This window comes from Melanaphis sacchari, unplaced genomic scaffold (genome assembly GCF_002803265.2).
Source record: "Melanaphis sacchari strain LSU unplaced genomic scaffold, SCAv2.0 Contig31_pilon_pilon, whole genome shotgun sequence".
Classification (NCBI taxonomy): Eukaryota; Metazoa; Arthropoda; class Insecta; order Hemiptera; family Aphididae; genus Melanaphis; species Melanaphis sacchari.
Window position 1 is genome coordinate 1,926,664 of NW_020271193.1, and position 16,179 is coordinate 1,942,842.

The 16,179-nt window shown below is 24.9% G+C and overlaps 2 protein-coding genes across 2 annotated transcripts; both read left to right on the forward strand.

Moving 5' to 3' along the window:
- The first annotated feature begins 2,714 nt into the window (after nt 1-2,714).
- LOC112596309 (protein takeout-like) lies at nt 2,715-5,487 on the forward strand. Its single transcript, XM_025341917.1, has 4 exons — nt 2,715-2,974; nt 4,259-4,645; nt 4,748-4,903; nt 5,042-5,487. Exons 1-4 carry the CDS (start codon nt 2,893-2,895, stop codon nt 5,191-5,193), a joined length of 777 nt encoding a protein of 258 aa, XP_025197702.1. The 5' UTR covers nt 2,715-2,892; the 3' UTR covers nt 5,194-5,487.
- A 5,208-nt stretch (nt 5,488-10,695) lies between these two features.
- Nucleotides 10,696-12,734, forward strand: LOC112596319 (protein takeout-like). Its single transcript, XM_025341929.1, has 4 exons — nt 10,696-10,968; nt 11,695-12,081; nt 12,180-12,335; nt 12,485-12,734. Exons 1-4 carry the CDS (start codon nt 10,887-10,889, stop codon nt 12,634-12,636), a joined length of 777 nt encoding a protein of 258 aa, XP_025197714.1. The 5' UTR covers nt 10,696-10,886; the 3' UTR covers nt 12,637-12,734.
- Nucleotides 12,735-16,179: the final 3,445 nt, after the last annotated feature.

Consider the following 16,179-nt stretch of genomic DNA (forward strand, 5'->3'; position numbering starts at 1 on the left):
TTAATGTATTAAATTGGTTGTAAAAAATAATAAATACGTATGGTCAATGTGATTAATTGAAAATTATAAATAGTGATTAATATATGTACGTATTTTCAGTGTATCAACGTATTTTAATGAGAATATTTAAGAACAAATATCATTATTTTCAAAAAAATAATAAATGTTTTTTTTGTCATCAGTAAAATATAGTCACAATATTTATTTAATAACCAATAAGAAAAAAAGAAGTGAACAATTTTATAAATCACAGATTTTATAGGTACACAGTTGCAACATTAAATTGCAACTGTATAGCTTTATATAACTGACTTGTAATATTTTTCTAGTCATCGAATTTATTATCTCTATTACTTATACAATATTCAATAATTATTATACAATAATAAATTATATAAAAAATTAAGCAAAAAAATTGTTGTTATTTGGTCAACTTATTTATAACATTGAATTTAAAAGGTCCTTACTATATTTGCATACTGCATTATTTTTATTAAATATATAAACAACCATATATTACGTAAAACATTATATGAAATAAAAAATTTTGATTTAGTTTCGAATTTGAAATTGAGAAAATAAATAAATAATACAACATTCATTTATTAATTTGGAAATTTAAATTAAATTTATTCAATAAATATTAGCAATAAAAATATAAGACAGAATTATTTTTAGTTGTTCAATTGTATAAAATTAGTAAATTTTCACATTACTCAGTTTTTTTTTTTTTTTTTAGGGGTAACCAGTCTATTTCTAAATTGTATAATTATTTGTGTTGAATAAATTTAAAAAAAAAATAAAGAAATGTTCTAAAAAAACTACTATTTTATCATTTTAAACTATACAATAGGTACATATATTTTTTAGGTTCAAATTAATAATGTTTTATGATGATAAATTTAGATTTAAACAGTATTAAATAAATAGTAATACAATTAAATTTAAAATGATATTTTTAATGTCAACTCTATTCTTAAAGATTTTTATAAGTTAAATTATGAGTAATAGTTTGTAAAATTTGTTACTAAAACTTGTGTATGATTTTCAAGCTTTTTAACGGGAAAAATTTTTTTTATTAATGTACTGAATAAAAAACAACTTTCTAATGTTTATAAATAGCATAAAATGTATCTAAATATTTTAATATTTTATAAGACTTTATAAACAAAAAAATAATAATTTAAATAGCTGTATAATGTTTCATGGTTTTATAGTAAATATATTTTTAGATTACAAGAAAATATCATGAATCGTTTGAGGAAAAATTGATATTTTACGCTTTAATATCCAATTTTGTCACAACTTATACTACAAATATTCATAAAACATTAATGTTATTTAAAGCTAAACTTTTTTTAATAAAAAAAAAAAAAAAAACAAATTATAAGGAATCTTGCCTAAAATTTGCATGTCTTATTTATAAAAACTAGTAATTTTTAGGGATAAAAAATGAGAATGTCGGTGATTGAAAATTTAAAAAAAAATGTTAACTTCAAAATCTTATAAAATTATTATATTTTAGATTTCTTAGCTACAGTAAAAACAACATATTCTATTATATTAAATTTCCGAATATTTTAACTGGTAAAAAAGCTTTTTATTATGTATAGATAAAGGAAAAAATCTAAAATTATTATTGTCTGTAATAATTTAAAAATATTTTAAATTATTTAAAAATTTTTTAAAAATAAATTATTGGTGATGATTACTGCGTGGATCAATAAATATTCATGTTTAAATTAGTTACATAAATATTTCTGTTTTTAATTATTTGCGATAATTTTGAAAAAATACTGGGAAATCCTTAGACACGCTATTCCACACCCCCAAAAAAATTCCCCCCTCCAAAAAGAAAAGAAAAATGAGATCCAATTTGTTAACAGAAATCATCTTCAATTTTGAAAAACACATTATTGTAAAATATTAAATAATTAATAATGTTTTATTTTTCTAGTATTATATTTATTAAAAGAGCAGATTTAAATTTTATTATCTCTTTTATTTAATTTAGTAAATATAGGAGTGGCCATAATTCGATAAAAACACTTAAAATAACAATATTATAATTACCTAGTATCTACTCTCTAAAATATTATGTCATTTTGTAAAGTCGATTTACTTACATATAACAATGCGAGGTTAAATGACAAACAAATGTTTTTATTATTTTGAAGCATACTTAATGGGGAATCAAATAAATTGTCTATTGTATAATTGTATACCATTATTAGCTAGAAAATATAAAGCGTTAGCAATGTAAATTAATGGTTTATCAATTATTTTCTTAAAATTAAGAGTGTAATATAGGTTGTCATAATACACGTGGATCAAAATTCTAGCTGTATCGAAACAAGTTACAAAAAAATGATTAATAATTTAATTGAAAGTATATGAAATATAATTTTTATTGGAATTTCACAAGACGTTTGGTAATTTTGAATAACTGTTATTCATAAATATAGCTTAAATGCTGAATAATTAATTTAATCCCATAGTAGCCAACTTAAAGTTCACTACATTTTTGTTATTTTTAGTAGGCTTTTGATGAATACATTTTGGATCCACGAAGATGAATAATTTACAATTTAGCATTATAGCGTTATTTGTAATTAAAACAGAGAAAAAAAAACAATTATACTGCAGTAACTGAAACCTGTTCCGGGGAGGTCAACGCGAACAGCCGCGTGAGTATAAAAGGTATCTGAACACAGGGTTGCGGTATCACACTTCGACGGTTTCAGTTTCAGAAGTAACTTCGGGAATTAATATTTTCCTTAGTTTTTTCAAACTCACAAATAACCAAAAACATAATTTAGACTTTAACGATCTGATATCGATTTCCTTTGGAATTTTTTATTTTACAATCTAAATATTTCCAATTTAAAAAAAATGGCAAAATCGTTGCTGATCGTTTGTGCTTTGTTTTTGGCCGTCGTTGCTTCTGTAACCGCTGCACCTACACCGAAGAAACGTAAGTTTATATTTTTACATACTATAACATTTATATTAGTCTCATCCAAGTGTAGTTAAACTTTTCACGTGTTTAATTTTTTAAACACAAACTAATTATATGTTCAAAATTATATGCTAGAATCTATGTCAAACTTTATTTGGTAAAAATTGAAATTAAAAATTAGAAGATATTAAATTTTTTAAAAATAGATTTAAATAAGATATTTTAATCGAACAGCAGTAGGTATCTCCAATACATATTGTATTTATTTTCATATTTTAAAAACAAATAAAGATATTTAGATGCTAGTGTTATTTGTCGGCTATTCGACAATTTATTTATGTTAAATATTAATAGTTTTTTGGAACATAAATAATAGAAAAACTTAAAATTGAATATCTTATGAAGAGTTATAATTTTTAAAGTTGAAATTTTATTCTGTATTCAATTTCTATTTTATATTTATATATATATTATTTTTTTTATAGTTTTTGATAGAAGTTTAAGATTTCTATTTTACAATAGATTTATTAACTGTATAAGTAGCTAAATTTGATTAAATATAATTTTTTATTAAGCTATTTGAATATAGATTTTAAAATTTAATATTTATTAATTAATAATGAATATTTTTATTTTTAATCTCATTTATTCAATATATTATATGTCTATTTGTTATGATTATCATATTAATAGTTTGTGTCAATAATAATAAATTTCACCAAAGTTCATCATTAGTAGATACATGAATAAACAATTATTGATTATAGGTAAATTTAGTAAATTTATATATATTTTAGTGGGAAGTAAGAAAATTATTTCATACGACAGTCTTAATTATCACCTTCGATGCCACTACCAGTAATAGTGACTTCTCCCGGAAGGTTTAAAATATAAACATGGTGACAAATGGCCAAGGTTAAAACAGTTTAAGTATTCTATGTAAATCCTGTTAAATAACAACCTTAGATTCGTTAACAATAGACGTTGAACTTTTTATATTTTCATCTATTTGTACAGACGAAATTGGCCTTTAAAAAAAATTAATCACAAACTAAATGTTTTACACAGTATCACTCATCAGGCAATATATCTAATATAAATTAGTAGTAATTAAACACTAAAGAGTCATAATTTAGGCTAGAAATAACCAATTTCAATATTTATTTTTAGTTTGTAGATATAAAAGATTTACTAAATTGACTCATTACCAAATGTGTAATACGTAGAACAATATTCTATATCAAAACATAACACGCTTTAAGTCGTTTATATAATTTTGTCATAACTGTTTCTTTACAGAATTGTCTTTCAATTTATGCAAGAAAAATGATCCAAACCTTGACAAATGTTTGAGGACCTCCATCCAATCAGTCATTCCGGATTTGGCCGAAGGATACCCGAAATTGAGAATTCCGGCCATTGAACCATTCGAGCTACCGTCATTGGAAATTGACCAAGGCAAAGGCACCAGCAAATCAGTCAGCATTGATCTGAAGCTAAAGGACGTCAAGATCATGGGCTTGACCAGCACAGTGATCGATTCCTTGAAAGTTGACGTTGACAATTACAAGCTGAACGGCAAGATTGGTTTCACAAAGCCACTCGAGATCACTGGACAATACACGGTTAACGGAAAGGTGCTCGTTTTACCGATCACCGGTAACGGACCGTGTACCCTTGTCTTGCGTAAGTTTTAAAATTATCATTATACAATTGTCTAAATGTTGATTTTTTTACAATTTCGTGTGCATTCATTCCTGATTTTTAAAATTATAATGTTTTGTATAGACGATCCCGTATTGGAATTGAAAGAAGTGTCCGGAACTCCAAGCCAGAAGAACGGTAAGACCTTCGTCCAAATCAAGAAATTTGAACTTAGGTTGGTGAGTGTCAAAAAACTGAATGTCAAATTGGAAAACCTTTTCAACGGAAACAAACAATTGGGTAAGTTTATTATACTTAAATTGTAATACTATTTTGAGATACACCGTAGTCCGTAATCGTTATAGAAGCACATTATAAAAAAACTGATAGATTTTTATTTTTTGAATTAACTAACTCGTATGTTATTGATTTCAACAGGCGACAGCATGAACTCCATTCTCAACGAAAACTGGGAAGTTCTTTTAGAAGAATTGAAACCAGCATTCGAAGAAGCAGTTGGAGCTATTGCTCAAGACATTGTTAATAAAGCATTGCAAAAGACCGCGTACTCAGACATATTCCTTGCGTAGTTCGTTGGATTGTTGTATTTGTTTTAGTTTCCTAACCAAAAATTTTTGTTATATTTAATTTATTATACACATCACAGTCAGGATGTGCTAGAGTAGCTCGACAAAAATGTCTTAAGTGATCGACGCTAACGAGATGCTCACATATAGCGCTCACTGACTGGGGATTTGTTATTATTTATAAAACTATGTGCTTGTATCAATAACAAATTGATGACTTGCAATTAATTTATTTGAAAAACCTAGTGGTTTTTATTAACTTATTGAATACTATTTATATGAAAAATATAAATAAAAGATATATACCTATTCAAATAATTATTGCGTTTAATTTATTTCCTGAAAATGAACTTATATATTTCCATCCTGCAAATTATCTTTCTAATAGTACTATGCTCTACGAGTTACTTAATATATAATATTAAGGTCATCATTATTATCACAATATAATACTTTTAACTTGTTTATTATTATTTTATTTTATTTAATGTTTACGAAAACATAATATACTAAAATTGATTATCATAAAAATAAAGCTAATTAAATTTCACAAATCTATAAAACCATTTTATCTGATTATTTTTTTTTATTATAAATTTTAAAATCTGTAATTACTATTTTATTTATAATATTAAAATTGTTGTGTTGCTTTAAAGTTTTGAAGTTAAATTAAATCATTTTTATCAAATACACCATAAACTATTGAAATAATAAATTAGTATATCGAAAACTCAGCCTATGTCTTACATAGTAATAACTCAGTATTAATATAAACATTTATTTAAATCAGTCATCTAAAATATGTGAAACTTATGAAGACTGGAGATTCTATATTCATTCATGATATGCTTATGGAATGTAAAGACATAAAGAAGCTAGGTAAAAAATATACGATATATCATTATGACATGCTTAATATCGTTAAATTACAAAAGTGATATTAATCACCAAAATTATTTATTTTTACAAATTAGTTTAAATATATTTTATGTATATAATAAATTATATATTATGATAAAAAAAAAAATAGCTCGTAAACAATTCAATGGTTCAACTACCAAGAGTTTACAATAATCGAAACATAAAACATATGTAAATTATAGTTTAATTTATAATTATACGAGTAGATGATCGTTGGCGAGATCTATATTTAATAATGAGTTGATTATATAAAAAAAATAAATTAGTGACTGAGGCATATATTTTTTAGAAATGAAAAAAAAATTAATGCACTCTAATGAGATTCAGATCAAAACAGATAATATGATCACTTGTTATGTATATCATGATAGCATGATGTTGAATATTTAATTGATTGAAAATGCAATATGCATAGACAGTACTGTATTAAAAGTGTTTATATATTTTTATTTCAATTATTTATGTACAATATAAATAAAACATTTATTTATAGAAATAAAATTATAATTTTGTGGTATCTAATTGACATTCAACAAAAATGATAAATAAGAAGGAAAACATGATTGCTATATTGTCCCAAAAAAATTATTTAGGAACCAATATAGTAATGCTTAACGAAATTCTATTAAATTAATTTCAGATTTTTTTTGTTTCGAAAAAAAATTCACAAATTCATAATATTCACACAAATATAAGTTATGACTTTATGGGGTTAAAATTTATAAAAATGTTAAATAAATATTAAAAATACAGATTTATACTTAGTGTTATCAGTTTTATACTGGTATACCTATTTGTTCATTGTGACATATTGTTTTAAATTGGTCGTTAGTAGTTCAATACCACTAAAATAGAAATTCACAATGATCAAGATAAAATGACGATTTTTAATTTGTTGTCAAAAATATTAAGTTTTGGTGGTATTTTGGTTATAAATCCGTGGATGTAAAAACATGAGTGATGTAGGTTCCTACACTGTGAGATCTTACAAGTAAAAAAAAATACATTTATTAGTCACTAGATTGTGAAAATATGATATGCTACATGAATGTTCCTACACGGTAAACAAAAAATTACTTATGTTATGTCCATTTAATATGCTAAATATTTGAGACTAATCGTATATCTGTGAATTTTGGAATATGATAATATATATTATAATTTATAGATGTTTTAAACACCGTGTTTATTACATAATATTTTTATACTTTTAAATATTAAATTATCATATATTATTGTAAATGATAATAAAATGATTTAAACTATTACTATAAAAATCATAAAACATAATATTATAATATTTCGTATGATAAAATATGGAAAAAATAATGCTAGTATCTTAAAAAAATTAAATAAATAAATATTTGATTAGAACAGGAAGTTTAATATATATTTGTTTTTCGTCATGTAGGATATCGTATATGTATCTTTTTTACATATAGGAAGTGAAACATATAATTTGTAGAAATTAATGCATGTAATTTTTAACTGCTACTTTTATGTTGGAACTTCCTATTAATTAAATCCGTAAAAGGCAGTTAAGGACTTTGTGTGTTGGTAGGCTTATAGATATGAGATTGCTAGCAACCAAAGGTTTTTAAGTGACCAAGGAAATCATTTTATTCTAAAAAAATTGTCGAATTTATGTTAGGTAATGTATCTATCCTTCACGAGTCAGTTTAAAAACGCATAACATCCATAGATAAAAAGCCTAATGAGTAATGAACAATGGGCGTTTATTAGTAAGTATACCTATAATAATTATAACCACCATTCTTTATGAGTATAGTCCTGTATTGACTACACAGAAGTCAGAATGGTACCATCGGCTGTGAATTACTTGTCGATTATCAACTTCACATCATATTCATTGCACTCGAATGATCTTCAAGTAGTTTCTTTCTATTTCCTTAGACCTCCTATAGTAGAAAAGAACATCTAGAAGTTGGTGCATTACAAGTGGATTATGCACGCTTTATAATATAATACGGTAGGTAGTTCGATTTCAATACGGTTCTGAATAGAAATAGGTAGGATAGCTCTTTAGAAAAACTGTGTGTTTTTTATGGCTGATGGAAAATCAAGATGAAATAATTGTTGCTCTATTATTCGATGACTGACGTATCGTGTGTATGATATTGGATAAAGTAATTTAGACAACCTAAATAAACGTTTTTTGTATATCTTAATCGTTTGTGGGAAGGACAATAAAAAATAGTCTTGATGAACCCAATGTACGTATAAAATTCAGAAATCCTGCACTATCATAATTATATTACTAATTATATACATTTTTGTGTACACTGGTACCACCGTGTTGTTGTAATTTGGTTTGCGAAAATGATTAGATCTTGTAATATTATTCTCGAGGTTAATAACGGTTCACTCGTGAATATAACGATTTAGAATTTTAAAACATCGTTTTAAAATCCTATTGTCGTTGCTCATGTAAATTGGGTAAGTGAGAGGGGGTGAGGGATTATTATTATAATTATTATAATTTTTATTTACACAATGTTAATTTTATAATACTAATTGTGGGCTGTTGTGGGCTGTAGGTAAACGATAAGAAGATAATCTAGTTGTAATGTGTGACTTATTAACATCCAAGGAGAAAAAATGATTGTTGTCATAAAAACATTTTGATTTAGTGTATGTACATATATTATACATAACACATTATATTTTTCTATTACATACAAAGTTTTTAAAATTATATTCAGTGTGTTTTATTATTGATAATAATCATAAAAAGAATAAAATTTTGTTTTTAAAAATAACAATTATGAAACAATTATTATATTTAAAATATCACAACGAATTAGTTTGAAAAATAGATAGCTAGTAATTAGAAAGAAAATAAACCAGATATGGCTTAACATTTTACATACTATTTATTCAGAATAAATATCAAATAACACAAAAGTAATATTAACTGTTAATTAATTATCATCGTCATACTTTTAAATAGATAAGTTATTAATATTATTAAGTAATTAGTAAATAGTAATAAATAAATTATTTAAACATTCCAAACGAGAAATGAAAACTTAGGAAGTTACTCTGCTGAATAATAAATTTTGAATGTACCTTGTCATTGAGCATGTCACTGTAAAATGCATGTGTTTAATTTAATTTCAATAATTAATCATTGCATATGAAAAACTAAGCAAATACAATATGTATCACTGTCATATCGATTTTTAAGAGTATTTTATAATTTATTTATATAAATACTATAATAATATACTAATATAGTAGGTTGAACTATTTTTTTCTGAAAGTATCACATTTATTAATAAAAACTATAGTGTTAATTACTATATCATAAAATATAATTTAAATAAATATACACTTAAGTAAAAATATTAGCTACCTTCAAATGTGTATATATATAAAAAAAAAAAAAATCATGTTTGTATTTTCAATATTTTTAAATTTTTGTAAGAACAATTTATGAGTAATTATATTTTACATTTTCATGCATTAAAATATTAAAATTTAATTTTAATTTTTAACTAGAAAATAATAATTTATAAATTTTTGAAATTTTAACAAATCTTATGATAATTTTAATGACGATAAAAACGAAATAATAGATATGTATTTCGGATTTTTTTGACTGCTGTAAAAATAAATTTTTGACTTATAACAAATTTTTTTATATAGATTGATAAATAAATCACAAAAATCCAATATAATTTGAAAATTATATTATCTATATGTGTTTTTATGTATATAATATAAGTTTTAAATATTTAGTAAAATTATTTATTTTTCAATTTTCAAGCTTCTGCAGTTATTTATTAACAAAAAAAAAAAATTATTATATTAAAATCAATTTTGTCAAAATGTGTTGTTGCGTAAATGTTCTAGTTATTCAATTATTATAAATATTTTTGTGAAGTTTGAGTTCTTTTGACTTCTTTTATACCAATGTAGAATTATTATAAAATATAATAAAATATGCCGATTATAAACGATATACATTAATAATATATTTATTATCAATATGTATACGCCATAATAGCATTAAATATGTTTATAATATATTTTCAATGATTGTGTATGTATATAGTTATATATAAATTCCTATGAATAATGAATACATGATGTATAATATACATCAATTATATTTTAAAAAGAAAAAGCTTTTGAAATAAATCATTAAAATGTAATTAGGTAGTTTTCATGTTTGAATAAATCATTATAATAATATTACCTATTATGATTTAAAATCAAGGAATATTAATTAATAAAAATAATTATGATACAGTGTGACAATGAATATTAAGTATCTTATATTGATATGAAATGTATGATATTGATACTGTAGTACATAAGCTTGACTATAGAATCAAATAAAAAATATTTCACGTATAAAAAACATTAAATGTTTAACTTGATAAGTGTGGATAAATTATATTTGTTATTGGTAATTTTGAACTACATATACTAATAATATAATTTAACATTGTCCATCAAAAAAAAATTATATAGGCGTCCATGGGTGTGTCTTTAACTAGTTCCGGGGAGGTCAACATGAATTGCAAGCTGCGAGAGGTATAAAAGGTGTTCGAACACAGGGTTGCGGTATCACACTTTCGACGGTTTCAGTAACAGAAGTAACTTCGGGAATAATTAAGATTTTTCTTAGTTTTTTTCAAAACTTACAAAATAACCCAAAACAATTTGCACAATCTCGATCTGATATCGATTTCATTTGGAATTTTTTTTATTTTTTATTTCACAAGTTAAATATTTCCAATTTAAAAATGGCAAAATCGTTGCTGATCGTTTGTGCTTTGACTTTGGCCGTCGTTGCTTCTGTAATCGCTGCACCCACACCGAAAAAACGTAAGTTTTTGTTTTCATATATTCATTATAATATTTGTGTAACTAGTAATTAGGTGTAATTTCATTTGATAAGTGATAATTTTCACATGAAATTCACTGAAAATTGAAATTAAATTAATACAAAATAACTATAGATATATTTACTGAGGATATAAATTTACATGATGAGTTGTTTGAATTTTATATTCATGTACTTTAAAAATAAATCAACAGTTCTTTAAAGTAATAACATAATCAAGTATTCATTTTCTCATTTTAAAAATAAAAACGTTAATGTAGTTGCCTATATGATTCGCCTGGCTTTGTTAAAAACTAAACAATTATAAATTATATTAGAGCAAAAATATCCAAATACAATACAATTTTAACATAACCACTTCTTATAGTTAAGTATAATATTAATTGTTTGCGTTAAAAGATTTTTTTCATTCATTACAAAAATGGTTATAAAAGTGTAATTTTTAGTTCATGTATTTTATTACATGTTGATTAAGTACAATTTAATTATCAAGTTTAAAAATTTAAAAATTGATAAAAAATTAACCGAATATATGTTTAACGTCAATATTAAATAACTTAAAGCTACTAGGTTATTAGGGTTATATTAATTCATAAAGATAGTTCTAGTAAACCTTTACGACGGTTGGATGTTGTGTGTTATATTGTTAAATCAAATTTTACAATTTTTGTTGTTTTCCTAATATTTATATAATTATTTATTTACAGAATTGTCTTTCAATTTATGTAAGAAAAGCGATCCAAACCTTGAAAAATGTTTGAAGACCTCCATCCAATCAGTCATTCCAGATTTGGCCGAAGGATACCCGAAACTCAGGATTCCGGCCATTGAACCCTTCGAGCTACCGTCTTTGGAGATTGAACACGGCAAAGGCTCTAGCAAAGCTGTCAGCATTGACTTAAAGTTAAAGGATGTCAAGATCATGGGCTTGACCAGCACAATGATCGATTCCTTGAAAGTTGACGTTGACAACTACAAGATCGGCGGCAAGATTAGCTTCACAAAGCCACTCGAGATCACTGGACAATACACGGTTAACGGAAAGGTGCTCGTTTTACCGATCACCGGTAACGGACCGTGTTCAATTGTCTTGCGTAAGTTTTAAAATTATCATTGTACAATTTTCTAAATGTTGATATTTTTACAATTTCGTGTGCATTCCTGATTTTTAAAATTATAATGTTTTGTATAGACGATCCCATATTGGAAGTGAAAGAAGTGTCTGGAACTCCATTTGAGAAGAACGGTAAGACCTTCGTTCAAATCAAGAAAGTCGATCTCAAGGTGGAAAGTGTCAAAAAACTGAGTGTCAAGTTGGACAATCTTTTCAACGGAAACAAACAATTAGGTATGTTTTCCACACTTGAAGAGTATTATTCTACTCCATAATTTTTACTATACTATTGTTGTATTTTTAAAGTATAATTGAAATAGTACGATTATACATTTTTATTTTTATTCTCTATGCTAAATTTTTTGTTATTATTTGCACAATAGGTGATAGCATGAACTCCATCCTGAACGAAAACTGGGAAGTTCTTCTCGATGAACTGAAACCAGCATTCGAAGAAGCCATTGGAGCTATCGCACAAGATATTATCAACAAGGTATTTCAGAAGACCGCATACTCAGATATATTCCTTTTGTAAACGGTTTGGTCTGTTCCTGACGGTTGATGTTTCCTAACAAAAAATTATGTTTTATAAAATGTAATACCTGTTTTCGTCAGAAAGCGCTAGAGTAGCTCGACAAAAATGTCTTAAGTGATCGACGCTAACGAGATGCTCACGAAATGCGCCCACTTTCTGGGAGCTTGTTATTATTTTTTATAAAATTATGACTGTTATGTGTACGTCTCAGTACCTAATTGATGACGTGCTATTATTTATTTGAAAAACCTAGTTTTTATTAAATTATTGAATATTATTTATATGAAATAAAATATATAAATTTATTAAATTATTATTCATATAATTATTGAGTTATTTATTTCCGACAAAAAATTATAAGTCCAAAGACCTTTAATACCTATACTTATCAGTAGACTACACAGTAGTTTATGTTCAACGTTAAGGTCACGACAATAAAATATCTTTTTTTTAATGTATTATTATTAAAATATTTATTATTAAACACCGACATTGGAATATTTGACACTGTAAAATTAATTTTTTTTATAAACTAAACAATTCCATACTGTTTTGGGATATATATTTTGCTCAATATCCTATAATATTATAATGAAGTAATATGGAATATATAATCATCACATTTTAAATTATTATTTTTTATTTATAAATACTATTATTACTTTTTAATTTGATATATTTACTAGTAATTTAATGTTATAATATATAAATATTAATCAGTTTTCCTCCTGAGAATACTATTGTCAGCTATTTAACTATTTTAATACTAAAAATAGACATTATATACAATGTTCGGACACCAGACAGTGTCCGAATTAATCTTTTTGTATAAAACAATAATAATTTAAATTTTATCTTCACTTTTTTTTAATCTAAATTGTGAACGAACACAAATATTATTCGAATTATTACACTGATATAATGACATTCTGGTTTTTTATAACACGGTATAAACTATAGGTAAATAGGCTATACATTAAAATATTTAAAAAAATTCGTAGTGTATGGTAAAATTTAATAGTATACATAAGTATATCAAATACTCATTAATATTTTTTAAATGACGACAAAAAAACTTAAAATTTTCAATTTAAATATCCAGTTTCGTCAAATTTGAACTTCAAATGTCTATAAAAAAAACTTTGTTCTTCTTTATTTTCAAGTTTTTTAATTTCAGTAAGAACTAATTATAAAAGGAACCTTGTATACAATTTTCAAGTCCTATTAGCTATAACAATTAATTTCTATTTTTTAGACACAGTAAATTTCACCCTGACCTCATGGCTGTCGGTTAAAAGTGCTTTATATTATATTGTATATACACTTAAAAATAAATAAAAAAATTAATTTGATTTAAACATAATATGTTTTCATTGCATCTTAAACATGCTTACGTATGTGTAGGAATATGACTAGTGGCTGCTTTTTCAAGTGTTTCAAAAGTTTCATGTATTGATTTAATATGTTATAGATGCTATACAACTAAATTAAATCTAGATATCTATTAATAAATATAATATGCATAATCATTAGCTTAGGTTTATTACCTCAATATTTAGTTGAGTTTCCTTTTAAATAGGAGGTAAAGGTGTAGTTTATGAACCATAATAATTTATACAAAAATTGATTTCATATCAAATAGACATTTGAATTTGTATTGTAACTTACAAAAAAACAAGGTTGGGTTATAGTCTTGACACATTTTTAACGATATAAAGTAGGTCGACTAAAAAACAATGTGTATGAAATATAGTCATAACAGTTAATCATAAGACAGGTAATATAGTTTATTCATTTTAAGAACCCAAAATTAAATGGGTATTTTAATCATGGCCATATACTTCTACAGAATCCTAGTCATTCCGAAATTATTCAAGCATCTAAAGGAATACAATTAGAAGGCCGTATATCATTTGCGCATCGTCTGTTTACCTGAGCGAAAATATCGTACATCGTTTGCGCATCGGCGGAAAATTATCGTTTGCGCATCGTCTGTTTACCTGCACCAAATTATCGTACATCATATGCGCATCAAAATTCTAAACAATAGAAGGGTATACAAATGTACCTACACACATTTAATATTATATAGATAATGATAAATTTTAATATATATAGGCACAAGTTTTTATTCAATAAGCATTACAATTTCATAAATTATAATACAAATATACATATAGTTTGAGAAAAAATTATTTAAAAATAAATTTTATTCAATTAAATTAAAAAATAAAATAAATAAATTGTTGAAAAACTCAGTTGAATAATAATATTATAAATAAATACTTGGTATATTGTAATGTCCCATTATTCTTACAAAATGAAACCTGCTTATTTCACCGGTAGTATACTTAAGCCAATGTTTTTGAATATATTCAAGTTTTTGACGTTCAGGAGCCCGTTGTAAATGATTGATACCACCAGAAATATCTTTAATTTTAACATACGTCTCTGTCTGTATTTCCTTCAACGTTTCTATTACCTAAGTATATAAAACAAAATATAATAATTTATAAAAATGTCATACTTTCCAAATTGAAGGATGAGTACTGTAAAATTGTGCATATTATAATGCGAATGAAATGCCTCAGGTCCATTGGTAGTTTTAGGTAAAGTTGATGGAATTTCTGCCCACATCTCTGGTGGAAATAAACAATTTTCTTGAATATAATTGTCATATATGTAATCACTAAAATGTAATACGTCACTATTTGGAGCGATTTCGATCAACTCACAAAACTGATCAGAAACTTCTTCAGGGGAAATAAAAGATAGACCAAAGAAATATTTAATCCATTTTCCGACTTCAGTATTAGCTTTATATTCATTTCTTAGAGCTGGGAAAACTTGATTAAGCTTTCTATACCAAGCCTGTCCTAGATGGAATCGGCAACCATATATATCACATAGTGGAAAACAGTGCTGAATTGCTAAATGTGCACTCTTTTCGAAATCCACTCTGATGGATTTTGGTTCGAATACTAAGTTATTCGAATTACATAAATTGATTAAAGATTGCCATATTTCAATATAATCGTTTGTTGTTTTTCCGGTTAAAAAATAATAAGCTAAGGGTAAGTATAGCCCGTTTTTATAAATATGGATCGTGTACATTTGATAAAAATATCTTGGACAATATCTGAAGGTTCCGTCTGCTAGAATGAGTTCTGAATTGTCACATAAAGTTTTTAAATTGGTTTTACAAGTTAAAGATACAACTTTATTATCATTGATATAAAGAAATTGTTCTTTTTTAAAAGTTAAAATAGTTTCCTGAGAAATTAATTGCGAAATAGCTTCATCATATGATTTCGGCAATACTGGTAAAACCTTCCTTCGTTTTCTATATATATGTTGTCTGTAGTTGGAAATATCATTAAGCGTCACATGATCTGCTTCGGATATTGCTTTCCGTATAATTTTGTTAGGTCTTGTTGATATTTCTTCAGTAGCTTTCCTCTTTACGGTGTTTTTAATCTGAAAAAAATTAATTAATTATATAAATAAATATATAAATTAGATTATTTTAACAACATTTCATGT